General features: G+C 44.5%; 1 protein-coding gene and 1 long non-coding RNA gene across 2 annotated transcripts in view; one reads left to right on the forward strand and one right to left on the reverse strand.

Annotated features, from left to right (window-relative positions):
* The window catches only part of LOC309327236, a 621,761-nt gene that overhangs the window by 59,146 nt on the left and 549,416 nt on the right, over positions 1-13,199 (reverse strand). The gene's annotated exons all lie outside the window — the stretch shown is intronic.
* TECRL (trans-2,3-enoyl-CoA reductase like) overlaps positions 6,693-13,199 on the forward strand; it is a 46,180-nt gene continuing 39,673 nt past the window's right edge. The window contains exons 1-2 of the mRNA XM_081836348.1: positions 6,693-7,035; positions 8,579-8,630. Of these exons, the coding sequence (XP_081692474.1) occupies positions 6,817-7,035; positions 8,579-8,630 (271 nt within the window). The 5' untranslated portion in view covers positions 6,693-6,816. The remainder of the gene's footprint in view (positions 7,036-8,578; positions 8,631-13,199) is intronic.

A 13,199-nucleotide genomic window follows, 5' to 3' on the forward strand; every position in this document is an offset into this window, starting at 1 on the left:
TCTAAAGAACTTTTTAACTGAGTTAAGATTAAAAAAGGATGTGTACAAAAAATGGAAAAGGGGGAAAACCACCAAAGAGGAATTCAAACAAATAGCCAGCACGTGTAGACACAAAGTCAGAAAAGCTAAAGCACAGAATGAACTCAGGCTTGCTAGAGAGGTTAAAAGCAACAAAAAAGGCTTTTATGGGTATGTTCGTAGCAAAAGGAAGAACAAAGAAACAGTGGGGTCACTCAGAGGAGAAGATGGTGAAATGCAAACAGGGGACACAGAAAGGGCTGAACTCCTCAATGCCTTCTTTGCCTCAGTCTTCTCCGATAAAGAAAACAATGCCTGACCTGAAGAATTTGGAGCAAATGATTCAGCAGAGGAAACACAGCCCAGAATAATTAAGGAGATAGTACAAGAATACTTGGCTAGTCTAGATGTATTCAAGTCTCCAGGGCCAGATGAACTGCATCCAAGAGTATTAAAAGAACTGGCAGATGTGATCTCAGAACCACTGGCGGTCATCTTTGAGAATTCCTGGAGAACAGGCGAAGTCCCGGCAGACTGGAGGAGGGCAAATGTTGTCCCTATTTTCAAAAAGGGGAAAAGAGAGGACCCAAATAATTACCGCCCAGTCAGTCTGACATCAATACCAGGGAAGATTCTGGAGCAGATCATTAAGCAAACAGTCTGTGAGCACCTAGAAAGGAATGCTGTGATCACCAATAGTCAGCATGGATTTCTGAAAAATAAGTCATGTCAGACTAACCTGATCTCGTTTTTTGACAGAATTACAAGCCTGGTAGATGAAGGGAACACAGTGGATGTAGCCTACGTTGATTTCAGCAAGGCATTTGACAAGGTGCCCCATGATATTCTTGTAAAGAAGCTGGTAAAATGTGGTCTTGACTATGCTACCACTCAGTGGATTTGTCACTGGCTGACTGACCGAACCCAAAGTGTGCTCATCAATGATTCCTCTTCATCCTGGAGAAGAGTGACTAGTGGGGTGCCACAGGGTTCTGTCTTGGACCCGGTCTTATTCAACATCTTTATCAACGACTTGGATGATGGACTCAAGGGCATCCTGATCAAATCTGCAGATGACACCAAACTGGGAGGGGTGGCTAACACCCCAGAGGACAGGATCATACTTCAAAATGACCTTGACAGATTAGAGAACTGGGCCAAAACAAACAAGATGAACTTTAACAGGGAGAAATGTAAAGTATTGCACTTGGGCAAAAAAAATGAGAGGCACAAATACAAGATGGTTGACACCTGGCTTGAGAGCAGTACATGTGAAAAGGATCTAGGAGTCTTGGTTGACCACAAACTTGACATGAGCCAACAGTGTGACACAGCAGCTAAAAAAGCCAGTGCAATTCTTGGCTGCATCAATAGGAGTATAGCATCTAGATCAAGGGAAGTAATAGTGTCACTGTATTCTGCTCTGGTCAGACCTCACCTGGAGTACTGTGTCCAGTTCTGGGCACCACAGTTCAAGAAGGACACTGACAAACTGGAACGTGTCCAGAGGAGGGCAACCAAAATGGTCAAAGGCCTGGAAACGATGCCTTATGAGGAACGGCTAAGGGAGCTGGGCATGTTTAGCCTGGAGAAGAGGAGGTTAAGGGGTGTTATGATAGCCATGTTCAAATATATAAAAGGATGTCACATAGAGGAGGGAGAAAGGTTGTTTTCTGCTGCTCCAGAGAAGCGGACACGGAGCAATGGTTCCAAACTACAAGAAAAAAGATTCCACCTAAACATTAGGAAGAACTTCCTGACAGTAAGAGCTGTTCGACAGTGGAATTTGCTGCCAAGGAGTGTGGTGGAGTCTCCTTCTTTGGAGGTCTTTAAGCAGAGGCTTGACAACCATATGTCAGGAGTGCTCTGATGGTGTTTCCTGCTTGGCAGGGGGTTGGACTCGATGGCCCTTGTGGTCTCTTCCAACTCTATGATTCTATGATTCACTTCAGTTTGCATTTAAAAGCAAATCACCTAATTCATGCTTTCTGAAACAGAAAACCAAAGCACAGCCATCCTTCGAAATTCGTGCTTTTCCAATTTTTTCAATGCATCTAAGTAACATGTCATCACCTTGCCAGCAAAGGTCCGTATAGTTAAAGCTATGGTTTTCCCAGTAGTGATGTATGGAAGTGAAAGCTGGACCATAAAGAAGGTTGATCGCCAAAGCATTGATGCTTTTGAATTATGGTGCTGGAGGGGACTCTGGGGAGTCCCATGGGCTGCAAGAAGATCAAACCTCTCCATTCTGAAGGGAATCAGCCCTGAATGCTCACTGGAAGGACAGATCGTGAAGCTGAGGCTCAAATACTATGGCCACCTCATGAGAAGAGAAGACTCCCTGGAAAAGACTCTGATGTTGGGAAAATGGAGGGCACAAGGAGAAGGGGACGACAGAGGATGAGATGGTTGGACAGTGTTCTCGAAACTACCAACATGAATTTGATGAAACTGCGGGAGGCAGTGGAAGACAGGAGTGCCTGGTGTGCTCTGGTCCATGGGGTCACAAAGAGTCGGACATGACTCAACGACTAAACAACAACAAAAAGTAACGTGTAAGGGACTTGGGTGGTACTGTGGTTTATCACTTCAGCGAGAACTGGAGCTTCCAATCGACATCATCATGTCTTGTAATTAAGATATGCCAGAATTTATTGCTCTTAATAAATCACTCACTTTTAGCAAGCCACAGTGATAGCCATATCAGCACATTATTTAAAGATCAATGGAAATGCTTCAGTGAGCTTACTCCTACTCATGCCAAAAAAGAGATCTGAGGACAAGTGCATGACCCAGCTATTAAAATGCAAGAAGTAAATTAATTTCTCAAAATTATTAAACATTAGAGCTACCCTTGGGGACAACCAAGGGGCTTGGGCATGCCTTTTGTGAATTTTGATTTTCCCCCTTTTAGTGAAAATCTTCCTGATGATACCATGGAGAGCTATTGTTTGAGAAAAAAACACAAATCCCCCTTGGAGCACATGGAACCGGTTGTGTTGTTCACTGAATCCTGCTCATGTCTTTCTTTTTCTATAGGCACAATTTCTATAGCAAATGATTCGTCCCAAATGCATGATCAACAGCAGTTGCTTGGACTCACCACCTCTGAAACTGGACATCTACTCAGGTGCCTAAATATGTCGCAAAAGTGTTTAACTGTGGATTAATCCACACTTAAACCCTGGATCAGTCATAATAGATCTATTTCCCAGCATGAGAAGGCAGCATTCATTCAGTGATTTCCTCTATCAGAGCTTCTGCACAGTAGGAAGCAATCTGTTTCCAAGAAGAAGCTTGGAATGTGTGGGGTACATAGTGATGGGTGATGTGGCATTGACAGGAGCAGTGAATGACAAGGCAAGTCCAAAGTGCCACGGATCAAAAGCAGAACACACATTTCTCCTAAAAAAGGAAAGAGAGAAAGGAATTTACGCTATGCTATGCTATGCTATGCTATGCTACACAGCTGTAGGCAAAAGGAGACAGTGCTGATTGCTATCCACCCTGAGATTGCTATACAAAGAGGTGTTCGGAACTCATTTTCATATGGCACTAAACTTTTTAACATATTTTCTAGGGTGGAGTGAAAATGGCCTCTCAAAACTATCCATCTGTATTCCTGGTTAGCAAAATGGGAAGTGATGAAGTGGAGGGATTTTGCTGACTATTCTTGAATAGGGTGTGTGGGAAAAAATTCTTAAGGGAAGGGGAGAAAAAATACCATAAAATCAACATAACTCAGGTGGTCAGAAAGGCCCAACAGAGACTCCATTTCCTCAGGGAAATGCGGCAGAATAATGTTAAACAACAAATGATGAACTCATTTTACTGGTCCAGAATAGGAAGTGTCCTTTCATATTGTATCACAATGTGGTATGCTGGCCTGACAGCCATGGACAGAAAGTCTCTACAGAGGGTGGTGAATACAGCACATGATATCATGGGCTGTTCCCTGAGCCTGCTAGATGACATCGCAAGGGATCATTGCCTTAGGAGAGGGAGAAAAATTCTCAGGGATGACTCACACCCCGGCCAGCACCTCTTTAATCTTCTACCCGCAGGCAGAAGATATAGAAGTATAATCAGCCATACCAACAGGCTAAAAAATAGCTTCTATCCATGAGCTGTTAGGCTGTTGAATGAAAAATAACATAGTGAAATTGACTTGTGAGGTGGTGTGTTGTTTGATAAGAGATTGAGTGTTGGGGGGGATGGGGGCTCATTTAATTTCATTGTACACAGGTTGTACAATGACAATAAAGGTATTATTATTATTATTATTATTATTATTATTATTATTATTATTATTTACTACTAATAATAATTTATTATTTATACCCTGCCCATCCCCAGCCACTCTGGGTGGCTCCCAATCAAGTGTTAAAAACAATACAGCATAATAATAATAATAATTTATTTGGGGTCAATTAATAGTGAAATAAACTAATTCATTCCTATTTGCTGCAACTGCATTGATGTCAGAGTTGGAGTCCGGTGTAGGTCAGCAACAAAACAATACATCACCCAAGGCCAGTGAAGTTAACTCTTTATTCACAGAACCAATCCACAGCTTAGGCCTAGTGGTCTCAACAAATCTTTTTAGGAGGTCTTGCCCCAATGAAGTCGTTGTGTGGACTGAAGGCTCCTGCCTTCCTGTGCTCATTAGGACTCCTCATCTCCAGGGTCTTTCCCACGCAGCCCCACGTTGTATGTGTCTGTGTATAACCGCCTTCTGCACTGCCTGTTCATGTCTCGTTGTGTTCTAGGAGACCGGAGGGAGGGGTGCTGGTCACAGGAGGAGGGGGGGACTCCCTGGATTCTTCAGCAGCCCAGTCTCTCTGTCTCCTGGCCCCACTCCTCTCCAGACCCATTTGCGTGTTCAGACCCAGAGACCTCCCCCCTAAATAAAGACACATTTGACTCAAATTTTAGTTTGGGTTTTTGGCAGAATTTAGGCCACAACTTTATTGATTACAGAAAGTGAGTGGTTGCATAGGCTCTGGTTCGACTAGCTCCCTACATCTTTGCAGGTAGCGCTGACCCAGAGCTCTATCATAGGTCAGAGGAAGGTTAAAAGCCTGGGAGCAGACTCTGTTCACTCCCCAGATGCTCCCCTGGACTCAAGCACGGGCACAAACCCCTTTGGGGGGTTGACCAAACCAAGTTGAGCCCCTGGATTCCTTTAACGGAATACGCTTCACATAGGGATGGCGAGACCAGTCTCCCATCCCTATCACCTGAACCAGAGCCTTTCCACAACCTTACAAGTTGTGACGAATTGCTACGCTGCAGGCGAAACCCAAATGGCAACAGCCAATCAGTCAAGTGGGAAAATTCCTGCCGTGCCCCTGTCCCAACGACAGACAACACACAACGGCATAGCAAGGTCAACCACAAAAATGCCCTAAAATTAGGGAGAGGTGGACGGGTGGGCATGAGCTGAAAGAGGAAGCTCTGGGACATGTGCATTGGTATAAATAGGTCCCTTGATCCATTTGGACTGCACCCCATTGGCCGGCCAGATTAAACCCAGCAATGAGGGACCTACCAATCAGGTGTTGTGGCTATCCAATAGACCCACCCACAACCAGGAGGTCAGTCTCCAGGTCTCACTGCAACACGTGCCCTCTTTTAGGGAGGACACGATTTCTGCCTCAGAGTCTGAACTCTGCTCTGCCGCAACCTCTTCCTGTTCACTAAACCCCATTACCTCTTCAGCTTCTGACACCTCCTCCTCTCATTCTGCTCCTTCTTCTCCCCCTAACCACTCATCGTTGTCTCACCACCAGTCCCCTGGCCTTGAGTCTTCTTCCGGGGTGGGGGAGGATTCCCTAGGGAGTTCCCTGGCTGGTACCTGGGAACCAGCCAGTCCGGCAATGGAGCTTTCGTTTATTTGAATGTGTTCTTAATACTACTAAGGTGCTCAGGTTTGTACTGTGCTTTGGCTCGGGGAACTCTACTCTGAACCATGTGTCAGTTCAGGGCACTGACGCCAGCAGCAAGAAGCAATAATGCCACATTCTCTGGGTCATGACCAGGCCATTACCCAAGGCCAGGAATGTGACAGCCTCTAGCCTGATGTCTGAACTGGGGTGCTTAATCCTAGGTGAAATGTGTGAGAGCATGCAGGAGTCTGTGTGCATGTCTGTATCTCGATTCCTGCAAGGCTGGGAATCAGGAAGCCTTCGCTCCTTCGCTTTTGCTATCGGATGACAGCGCGGCGCAATTAAAAATGGAAAGCCACCACCTACACAATCCCTCATGGAACGTTTGGCAGTCATTTGACAATATTTGACCGGTTAATTGATCGGCATGCCAAGCTTAGTATAGACGTGCTCTGCATTAAGAAACATCTCCCACGCGGATGACATTTGGCTTGCATTTTCATAAATGGACCTGTTTACACACCCGGCTTCTATAGATAATGATGACATTCCATTGCCTATCACTTCTGGTTCCTTTATAGCTCTGGCTTTTTTTCTTTAAATGGACTGGCTTGTAATTATTAGCAAATGAAGATAAGGAACTGAACAGGACATGTTGTTTCAAACATTGTGTTTAAAATAAAAAAAAAGGTAACACAGCACATTACAATAGCCCGCTAAATATAGTCACGGATTAGAGAGCCATTGTTTCCAATCCTGCTATATAAAACTAAGACTCTCCAAATGGAATGTCACTTGACCTTTCGTGTTCCACTGGCCTGTGCTTGTATTTAACTGATGCCGGGACAACAGATTTCTCCTCAGAGGTGTCCAGCGTTGACATGACAGGCCTTAGTGTTTTGTCCCCGCCATGTTCAGGAGACATAAGCCCAGCTCTTCGGAGCACAAGAGAGACCTTGGACCTGCACTGCCCCATAATGACATGAGAAGTTTCTTCAGCTTGTCTCAGCTTGTCCTCTCTGCTGGCCACCTGAAACCGCCTCCAGTCTTAAGGCACTCCAAAACAACTTACTTTGAAGTGGAGATCCTTGATGCCCACAGCAAAAAACAGATCTGTGTAGTGGACAAGGTGAGTCGATGTGGTGTGTATGGTTTTTCTCACATGCTACCTACCCCAGCACGCTGTGGAATGTGTGATCTTAAATGCATGACTTGCCCTGCAAGCCTAACTCCACTGACTTGGGAGTAAGCCCCACTGAATTCAATAGGACTTACTGCTGAGTAGACATGGTTAGGAGTATTCTGAGTCTTGCTTTCCTGCCTCTCTCTCTCTCTCTCTCTCTCTATATATATATATATATATGGCTACATGCAATAATTTTTAACCTCCTTCCTGGCCAGATTGTGAATGCATTAAACTCATTCTACAGCTGTGATGTTCATATTGCAGCTTATATTTAACTTTCCATAGGAAAGGATAGATTTCCCTTTTGTTTTTTTACCTTGTGGCACTGATGAAACCCTGTAACTTTCAAACAGGGCAGAGACTCAAACAGACCTAAGTGCAGAACTAGGCTTTGGAAAATGGGATGCATTTATTTGTAAATCTCAAATTCGGCTTTTCTGCCTATTCCCCCCCACCCTCCACTATAAATGAAGGCTCTTTTAATTTTCTAGGCTAGATTTTTTTCACAGTATTTGACTCCTACTTAGCAACTGCTATAGATTCATCTGCAGGAAGACAGAACAAGTTTGCACTCGTAATGTCCTTTACTGTGGATTTCAACATTAAAATAGTGCTGAATATTCAGTGTCTTGCTGTTCAGTGCCAGTGTTTGATATCTCATGATATTTAACATTGGATATTATGGTAGCAGATTATATTTGACATGTGATAGTATTTTAATGTTTGATTTTCAGGTTGTGCAATCCTATGCATATTTACTCAGAAAGTAAATCAGTAGGACTTAGTCCCAGATAAGCCTGCATACATCCATATCTATCTATATTTGTTATATATCATCTAGATTTACTGCTTTAATTTGATAGGAGGTATTCAGTTTCCATAAAAGTCTGCATTTTACATTCTCATTAGAAACCAGTTTGCACTCGTGCCATTTTTGTGGTAGAGGGATAATAATAACATATTTGCATTATACTTTAGAAGGTGCAAATGTCCTTCACCTATAATCCTTAAGACAACCCCGTATTGTAGCTCGGTATGTTATAAAGGATTGACAGAATTGCTGGCCTAAAGGAATCTTGTGCCTGCATAATAGAGGTGAAATTTGAACTTACTGACTCATAGCTCAGTCATTCGGCTGCTCTGACACCAGCTCACGGGTTCACAGGAACTGAACATCTATCTACATGCATGCCTTAATGTGCATAATGTTACATCATTTACATGAGCCTGCATTTGTGAGATGTGTGTGTCCTTTTTTTTTAAAAAAATAAAAATAAAATGAGGACAATGGAACTTAAAGTGCTTGACTTTGGTTTAGTTGTGCCCAGGGAGTATGGCACAGTTCCAACTGAAAGGGAAATGTTTCAATCTTCTTAAATACCTCTTTGGGGTCTGTTAGAAATATAAAAGCAAAGCAGAGTGAAAAACAAACAAACAGACAAGACAAAGCCAAGTACAACATATTTTCTTCCCCTCCCATTTTCAGATACCACCATCATCAACGCTTCTTGATGTAAAACATAAGTTTCACAAAGTATGTAAGTACCTGGCGGGGGCTTTTGCATAGGGAAAAAGCTGTCTCCTATCACCAAGAACTCAGAATAAACTGTATGTGTGAGTGAGAGAGAGGGACAGGCCCAGATTGAAGAGGTAGGCAAAGGGGGGCTTGTGCCACAGGTGGCAGACCAAGAGGTAGCAAACAACATACTGTATTTTTCTGTGTATAAGACTAGGTTTTCCACCTAAAAAATAATGTCAAAAATTAGGGGCGTCTTATACACGGGGCCCTCTATCCCCCCCCCATTTTCTTAAATCTGAATCCCCCGAAATAGGGGGCATCTTATACATGGGGGCGTCTTATAAACGGAAAAATAAGGTAATTTTTCATACTTGCCACAGCCTGAAGCAATGCAGGAGCAAGCCCTTTTGGATTGGGCTTTTTTATAGGGTTTGTTCTCCACTGGTGGGGATGGAAACAGCCACTTAGGAAATGAAGGCATGGGAGAAGAGATGGATAGTGAGGGTGAAAATGCTAGGGAAGAGCAGCAAAAGGAAGAGGAACCAGCAAGGTAACCGGGGAGGAACTGGTTGAAAAAGCCTACCATCGTAAGCAGGTCTACTCAGAAGTAAAATGTAAAGATAAAGGGACCCCTGGTGATTAGGTCCAGTCATGACTGACTCTGGGGTTGCAGCGCTCATCTCACTTTACTGGCCGAGGGAGCCGGCGTACAGCTTCCAGGTCATGTGGCCAGCATGACTAAGCCGCTTCTGGCGAACCACTGCCATGCACGGAAACGCCGTTTACCTTCCTGCTGGAGGGTATTGATCTACTTGCACTTTGACGTGCTTTCGAACTGCTATGTTGGGAGGAGCAGGGATCGAGCAATGGGAGCTCACCCCGTCGTGGGCATTCGAACCACCGACCTTCTGATCGGCAAGTCCTAGGCTCTGTGGTTTAACCCACAATGCCACCCAAGTCTCTTACTCAGCAGTACGCCCTATTAAATTCAATGGAGCTTACTGCCAGGTGGATGGAGTTAGTAATGGAGGCATTTGGTCTCCTCTTTTTGTGTGGTGGTGGGGAATGGTCTGTAATATGGTGCTTCGCTGCATTGTGCGCAAGCTCAAGGCACGTTATATGAACTGTTGAAATTTGCTGCAATTTATTATGTGGGATTGTCAAGCAGGCACATACCTGTAGGAGATAAATTCTGCCTGATGAGCAACAAGTTTTCCACGAGCCCATAGATATTTAGAGACAGCTGAGTGTCTTCTAGTGCTGGTGTTCATTCTATCTAGAGCTCATCCACATGGGAATTCAGAGACAAAAAAGCCCTCATGTGACTTATGAAGATGCAGAATGTTTATTCTCTGAATCAGAAAGTGTTTCTCTTTCCTCCCACTGCAGGGCAATCAGTCATAGATACTATTAGACTGGCAAGTTTTTAGAGAAATCCCAGTTGTACAAGTATTGCATTTAGGGACTTAGTGCTTAATGCAATTGCCTTAAAAATATCTCTTTTTTAATTTAAGTGTTTAATTATATAGCTGTCAGTTTAATTCTAAAACTGAAAGGAACAGATTTTTAATTTACATCCAGGGCCAAATGAAAAGTGGAACTGGAGATCTTATGTTTGCTTTTTTTTAAAAAAAAAAAAAGTTAATACAGTGGTACCTCAGGTTACATACGCTTCAGGTTACAGACTTCGCTAACCCAGAAATAGTACCTCGGGTTAAGAACTTTGCTTCAGGATGAGAACAGAAATCGTGCTCCGGTGGCACAGCGGCACCAGGAGGCCCCATTAGCTGGTGCTTCAGGTCAAGTGATGCTTCAGGTTAATAATAGTTTCAGGTTAAGAACGGACCTCCGGAATGAATTAAGTACTTAACCCAAGGTACCACTGTACCGTCAGCAGCAGACCTGAATCAGGTCAGGAGACCCACCCCACTTTCTGCCCCCTTAAAAAGAAAAGAAAAGCCAAGCACATAAAACTGAATGTTAAATTCTTGTAAATTGCGGGTCTACTGTATTTGCTAAACTTTAACCAGCCTATGGGACGCGGGTGGCGCTGTGGGTAAAACCTCAGTGCCTAGGACTTGCCAATCGTATGGTCGGCGGTTCGAATCCCCGCGGCGGGGTGAGCTCCCATCTTTCGGTCCCAGCTCCTGCCCACCTAGCAGTTCAAAAGCACCCCTAAGTGCAAGTAGATAAATAGGGACCGCTTTATAGCGGGAAGGTAAACGGCGTTTCCGTGTGCTGCGCTGGTGCTGGCTCGCCAGAGCAGCTTCGTCACGCTGGCCACGTGACCCGGAAGTGTCTGCGGACAGCGCTGGCTACCGGCCTCTAGAGTGAGATGAGCGCACAACCCTAGAGTCTGTCAAGACTGGCCCGTACGGGCAGGGGTACCTTTACCTTTACCTTTTTAACCAGCCTTTCTTCAAAGGAAGCTTGGGCTAGGTTTCCCTGCAAGCCTCTCATCTATGTATTTGATGCAGAGTTGTTTAATTTGATTAAAAAGGTGTAGGAAAATCCACCCTGATCATGTCTGTTCTTTAAAACTTGTTAAAGTGAATCCAAGCAATAAGTACTGTAAAAGGCTTTCTATAGGAAACTTTCCTTTATTTACTTTTAGACTGCAAGCTTCCCGCTTGAAGTTCACCACTGGGGAGAGGGGGGTAGCAGCAGGGCAGACCCCCTGTGACAGCAGTGCGGGAGAAACACATTGGCATATTGCGTGAGGACTTTAGGCAGAAAGTGCAAATATTGGAACATAAGGACATGTTGGGCCATTCTCCCCATCAGCGGTGATATACTTGCATCAGCATAATCCAGTGTCACACGTTTTATTAATCAGAGAAAATGTGGCTTAATCAGCTATATGCAATGTTGAAATAGAAATGTGTGCAGCTGCTATCCCAATATTATGGAGGCGGTGCAGATAAAATAGCTTTAATCACCACTCTTTCATACATAAAGCTCAGCCTTGATTGATTCCTGATTTGGTTGATAACTAAGAAGGAGCTAAAAATAAGCCACCACAATGCTGTGGAAAGTGGTCTTCAGCGTTACAGCCAACCAGCCACGCCACCTTTCAGGAAGCGCCATTCCGCTGCCCAGGGGTGTAGGAAGGGGGGTGCGGGGATGCAGGGCACTCTGGATGCCATCCTGGAGGGGGGGTGACAAAATGGCAAACCGCAGGGGCGGCACTTACCGTGGTGCCTGGTCTTCAGCGTGCCCAAGCCACACATCTCTCCTGGGAGTGACACGGTGACTTGTGACCTCATGCTGTCTGAAATGGCTATGTGGGGCTTGCGTCCCCCAGGTGGACTCCGTGCTCAGATCACCACGCCGTCCCATTGCATGGATCGCTGCCCTACCCCTGTGGGTGGATCGCCCCGCCCCTGCCGCTCTGGGTGCTGGAGCAACTAGCTACGCCCCTACCCCTGCCCTCCTGGTTTTCATTCTCCCACCCCCATAACAGACACCCAACATTATTCTGCGCTCACTGAGCATGCTTAGTCTGCATTAGTCTGGGGTGTGTGGTTTTGGGTTGCTTTTATTTTTTTTGCTTAGGAAATTAATTTCTTTACAGTGGTACCTCTAGTTACGAACTAAATTCGTTCTGGAGGTCTGTTCTTAACCTGAAACTGTTCTTAACTAGAGGTGTGCTTCTGCTAATGGGGCCTCTTGCTGCCGCTGTGCCGCCGGCACACGATTTCCGTTCTCATCCTGGGGCAAAGTTCTCAACTCGAGGGAACTCTTTCAGGTTAGCGGAGTTTGTAAGCTGAAGCGTTTGTAACCTGAGGCATTTGTAACTTAAGGTACCAGTGTATATATATTTATTAGAGAAAGAGATAAAGAAATTGAAATTGAAATTGAAATTGAAAATTGAAATTAATTTATTACGGTCATAGACCAGAAAAAAAAAACAAAAAACAACGGTAGTTTACAAGGGGAGTAATGGTGTCAATTAAAAAAATTATACATAAAAGCAATACACATATGCACACACACACACACACACACACACACACACGCACACACGCGCTACAATATATGTATAGACTTTAAAAAAGTGGGCTTGTCCGGGGGTCAAGTCTTTTACTTTTTTACAGCTAATGCCCTCCGCTTGATCGCAGCCGCAGAAAATTTGGCCACTTTCAGTGTTACTTCTGGGTTTTTATCTCCTAGTAGGATTTTCAGCCGCTGAGATTCAGATCGACCTGGAAATTTCTGAACGATAGGGGAAATAAACAGTGACCTGATATCCCCATAGAGGTCGCAGTGTAGCAACACATGTGAAGCCGTTTCCACCTCTTTCAGACCACATGGGCAGACTCGTTCAGCATAGGGTTTGCCCACGTATCTGCCCTTTAGTAAGGCAGATGGCAGTACATCAAATCTGGTAAGGGTAAACGCCCGCCTGTATTTTGCGATTTGTAAATCCAGCAAATATGGTGTTAGATTGAACCCTTTTCCATAATCTTGGATAGCTGGATATTTATCTATCTTGCTCATATGGTCCTGAAGCTCTACATCTCCTATTCGCTGGCTCACCATCCTTTTAGCCTTTTCAAAACCTGAGGCTATAAGTTCTTGTGGGGAA

This window comes from Podarcis erhardii (assembly GCF_964252035.2).
Source record: "Podarcis erhardii genome assembly, chromosome: 13".
NCBI lineage: Eukaryota > Metazoa > Chordata > Lepidosauria > Squamata > Lacertidae > Podarcis > Podarcis erhardii.